The sequence below is a fragment of the Solanum tuberosum genome, unplaced genomic scaffold (genome assembly GCF_000226075.1).
Source record: "Solanum tuberosum cultivar DM 1-3 516 R44 unplaced genomic scaffold, SolTub_3.0 scf00172, whole genome shotgun sequence".
Lineage (NCBI taxonomy): Eukaryota > Viridiplantae > Streptophyta > Magnoliopsida > Solanales > Solanaceae > Solanum > Solanum tuberosum.
This window is the reverse complement of record NW_006239095.1, coordinates 958655-963617: the sequence shown is the minus strand read 5'-3', so window position 1 is coordinate 963617 and position 4963 is coordinate 958655. Positions and strand designations below refer to the sequence as shown.

General features: G+C 29.9%; 1 protein-coding gene across 3 annotated transcripts in view; it reads left to right on the top strand.

Annotated features, from left to right (window-relative positions):
• Positions 1–528: 528 nt before the first annotated feature.
• LOC102591817 (RNA-binding protein 26) overlaps positions 529–4963 on the top strand; it is a 5724-nt gene continuing 1289 nt past the window's right edge. The window contains exons 1-3 of one of the 3 annotated variants that reach the window (XM_006354137.2): positions 529–1114; positions 1608–1823; positions 1921–2045. In XM_006354137.2, the coding sequence (XP_006354199.1) occupies positions 587–1114; positions 1608–1823; positions 1921–1950 (774 nt within the window). In that variant the 5' untranslated portion in view covers positions 529–586 and the 3' untranslated portion in view covers positions 1951–2045. Of the gene's footprint in view, positions 1115–1607; positions 1824–1920; positions 2046–3981; positions 4428–4963 lie in introns of those variants that run through there. The other 2 variants (XM_015311687.1, XM_006354138.2) reach the window with 2 other exon arrangements.

Below are 4963 nucleotides of genomic sequence, written 5' to 3'. Positions count from 1 at the left end.
AATAATAAAATTAGTATTATTATATTACCGTTTAAATATATTATATTTAATATTTTGAATACTCCCTCCGTTTCAAAAAGAGTGACCTGATTTGACTTAGTACGGAGTTTTAGAAAATAAAGAAGACTTTTGAATCTTGTGGTCCTAAATTAAAGTTATGTCAAATGTACTAAATTGCCCTTCAACCTTGTGGCTTTAAACATTCCTCGTGGAAAACTGAAATTAAAATGTTACCAAAAAAGGAAAGAGATCATTCTTTTTGAAACAGACTAAAAAGGAAAGGATGTCATTCTTTTTTAAATGGAGGGAATATTGGATATTGAAGGGTAATTAAAATAGACATAAAAGGATAAATTATTTCTCGATTTTCTAAACTGAACAAGTATCATAGAACAACTTTAATGTGGTTGCATAAATAAATACTATAATATTACAACATCTTTAATGTGGTGCATAAAATAATAAGTATTATTTCAAAAAGAAGTACTATCAAACAAGACCAATAAATGATGGTTGTTTTTTATATTAAATTGAAAGCATACCTACCACATGTTAATTAATCTTAATAATTTGATAGTATATATAGATGTGTTATATCTATCTTCACTATATGACACAAATCACTCACAATATGGCAACTATGAAGATGTTTATGATGTTAGTGGTGGCTGCAATTATGTTTTGCAGCCACCACCAAGTGGTCGTGGCAAGAGAAGTTGTTGTGGACGTGGACGTGGTCGAGGATGGGAACAAGTTACAATTATGGCCATGGGAAATCCCATGCTATTTACCATGGCCATTTCCCTTTCCACGACCATATCCATGCCCTCCTCCAAAACCACGACCATGTCCACCACCTCCACCACCACGATCACCACCACCTCCACCACCAAGCCCTCCCCCTCCCCCTCCCGCCCCGGCAACAACTTGTTCGCCAGGTGACAAAGCAAAGGTGAAGAAATGCATGTTCAACACAACTTCAATTGATGAATGTTGTCCGACATTCCAAAGCATACTTGGCACTAGTTGCCCTTGTTATAAGTATGCTGAGGATTTGGACAATCAAGTCTTGATCACTCTCGAAGCTTATTGTGATGTTGTTACCCCTTGTAGGGTAAGTTTTCATCTTTATCTATATCATTAAAAAATTTATTTTAATATAATTATTATCTTTTTAAATAGTAAGGATGGAATTCAAGAAATAATAAAATTAATATTTCTATTTTTTAAAAGGCATAATATATAAATGTTCCCTTTAATTTGACCTCATTTTACGTTTATGTCCTTCAACTTTGAGTATGCACAAGTAAACACTTAAACTTGTGTAAAGTTGAATAAGTAGACACATGAGTCCTACATGGCATAATATACGTAGGACACCATGTAGGATAAAAAAAATGACATGTAGGATGTCATGTAGGACATGTGTGTCTATTTGTTCCACTTTATACAAATTTAAGTGTCTACTTGTGCACACCGAAAATTGAAGGGCATAAATGTGATTTGAAGCCAAGTTAAAAGACATATTTATGTATTATGCATTTTTAAAATTCTAATTAAAATTATTCTTCAAATTAGTAAAATGATTCTTTCATTTATAAATACAGAGCCCACCCCCAAAACCGAGTTGCCCGGCTAGTGACCAAGAAAAAGTGAAGACTTGCATGTTCAACACAACTTCAATTGATGAATGTTGCCCCACATTTAATAGCATACTTGGCACTAGTTGCCCTTGCTATAAGTATGCTGAGGATTTAGATAATCAAGTCCTGATCACTCTCGAATCTTATTGTGACGTTAATAATCCTTGCAACAGTGTGCAAGTAAGTTATCATTTTTATATTTATTAGAAAAATTACTATTCAAGATTATGAATAATATACATGTCTAATATTGCATTATTTTAATTAATAATTTCAGGTGATTAAGCTATCAAAGGATGATGAGTGAAGATGAAGTGTTTTTAATGCTTAATTTCAGATCTTGTAATATTGTGTTTTTAGCAATAAAAATTTGACATTTTTGTCAAAAAAATATTACATGGACTTGATAATCTTGAGAAAGGATGAGAAAATTTTGGAACATAAAAATTGGAAATCCCAATTGGATTTGGGTAGGTATACTATAATATTCACTCGTATTATTTAGTGGCGGATCCAAAATTTTCATTAAAAAAAAAATTAAAAACTTAATATAATATTAAAACCTTAAGATGATTTTTAAATTCGCTTGACTCTACTCTTGTATATAAAATTAACTTATATATTTTCATGTTTATTTATCGAGGAGGTTGGATAAACACATTCACGACCCCTAGATCCACCTTTGGTTTTTTTTGGAACTCTGATTAAATTCAAATTGCACACTGCTGGATTTATTCAGGATGACGTTTCCAAGAGAATATTTTTCATAACTAAGGCTCGAACCCGCTATATCTAATCAAGAGTGAAACAGTTTCACCACTACACTACCCTCGATTTTATTATTGGCCACAACCTCAAATATTATTATTTTCATAAAAGACAACTCATAGGAGGAAGACAAAAAAGTTTCTTGTATTAAACAATAGTAACATGACTATGACAAGAAGGCAATGACTTTTTTATTTACAAGACATTGATTTTTTATCTTTATCCTTGTGGTTAAGGAATAAAAATTACTTTTAATAAACAGCGTTTTATTCCTAAAAGTAAAAATTTAAAATTATCGAATTCAAAAGCGAATATTAAATAGTGGGAAAAAAGTAGCTAAATTGAAAGCCTTAATTATTTGTGAGGATATTGAAGAAGGATTGAAAAGCAACCAATATAACTATAGGAAACGTTTGGCCAACACATGGTATATCTACACATTATATGTGAGGATATTGAAGAAGGATAAAAAAAAAATGCACCTCCTATTTTGAGATGGTCTTTAATTTATATATTTATTTAATAAAAAATTATTGATCAAAGTATTTAAGTTTGCTCCGCATAAATTTAAAGACTTTTGCCCTTAGGAACTATATATATCCCTTACAGACATAATTTGTGGCTTGTGAAGTGAACTTTTGTTTTGATCGACATAGCTTTTATAGAAATCAAGAGGCATGACTTGTGTTATATTATTTTAGCATCAGTCATAATTTTGATACTTATTTTTTACTTAATAAAGTTATAAAGAACAAAATTTTAAGACAATCAAATTTGAGAACATAAATTGATGACCTCTCAAAATAGAGATATTTGTATGAATAATAAACTAATGAACTAACAAACTAATTAATCATCTATTTTCAATGTAGTCAAAAAAGTACCTTTTTTTATCTCTACATGTGTATCATGTGATAGTGAAAAGTACCTTTTTTTATGTCTCTCTATATGTGTATCGTGTGATATTGAATTAAGAAAAAATGAATAAATATACTTCTCAATTTTATAATTTAGAATAGATATATATTTCATTAAAAAAGAAGTGTATATATATCTTCGTCATCTAATAAATTGTGTCTATTTATAATTTTTGTTACAAATCCATATTTATTGAATTTTAAAAAATCTTTAAATTGATTTATTAATTTCAAAAATCACGTGGCTCAAAAATTATTTCACTCATTTTTTTACTCTCAAGACCCGACCCAATTGATGACTGAATAGAAGAAGAATTGAGTTTTTTTTAGTTGGTCGGGTTTTGGGAGCTGGTAAAAAAATGAGTGTTGTAATTTTTTAAAGTCATATGATATGTTTAAAATTAAAATGTCCTTTTTGAAATATATTTTTTTTAATCTAGTAAATATATATATCAGTTAATGAAAAGAGTAAATCTACTTTATTTGTCAGAAGGTAAATGAGTATATATTCACCACTTTTTAATGATAAATATTTTCACTCTAAATTGTAAAAAAACATGATAATCATATGCTACTTTTCTCAACTACCCCTTTGTTAAAGCCACACCTACCACATGAGTAATTTCAAAAAATCTACATATATATAGATTGGTCATATCTCTTTATTATAGGACACAAATCATTTAATCACTAAAAAATAAGTAAAATCATGAAGATGTTTATGATGTTAATAATAGCTACAATTTTATTTTGTAGTCTCCATCAAGTGGTCGTGGCAAGAAAAGTCATTGTGAACGTGAACAGTAACATGAACAACTTACTTCCATGTTGGCCAATCCAATGGCCGTGGTGCCCGTCACCGCCCCAACCACCAACCCCATCTCCTCCGCCCTCACCAACAAGTTGCTCGGCTAGTGACCAAGAAAAGATAAAGACGTGCATGTTTAACACAACTTCAATTGATGAATGTTGTCCCATATTCAAGAGTACACTAGGGACTAGTTGCCCTTGCTATAATTATGCTGACGGTTTGGATAATCAAGTCTTGATCACTCTTGACGCTTATTGTGACATTGATAGCCCTTGCAAGAGTGTGCAAGTAAGTTATCATTTTTACATACCTATCATTTAAAATTTTGATAAAATTCAAGTTATCATTTTTACCTACTTATCATTTAAGTTTTTGATAAACTCGTTCACAATTTACTATCTAAAATCATTTTTATAAAGTGTATTATTATTTGAGTTATGATCATATATTTAGTTTCTTAATTTTATTAAAATGATAAATATTTTTAAACGATTTTTTTGCTAAATAAAGTGACCAATAAAAAATGACTATTTACAAATTTAGAGATGTTAATATTAGGGATAAGGGTCTGAAAAATATCCCAACTTTGGTCGGATTTGCTATTGCGATACTAAACTTTCATAAGGACCTATTACCTCCCTAAACTATTTAATACCGTATTTTTTACCCCCTGAATTATTTAATAGTGTATTTTAAAGGTATATATGTGCCCACGTGGACACATTACTATTTATAATTTTGCATTATTTTTTATGTCCACATGGGCAAATATATATGTTTATAATACGGTATTAAATAGTCTAGGGAGGTAATAGGTTCTCATG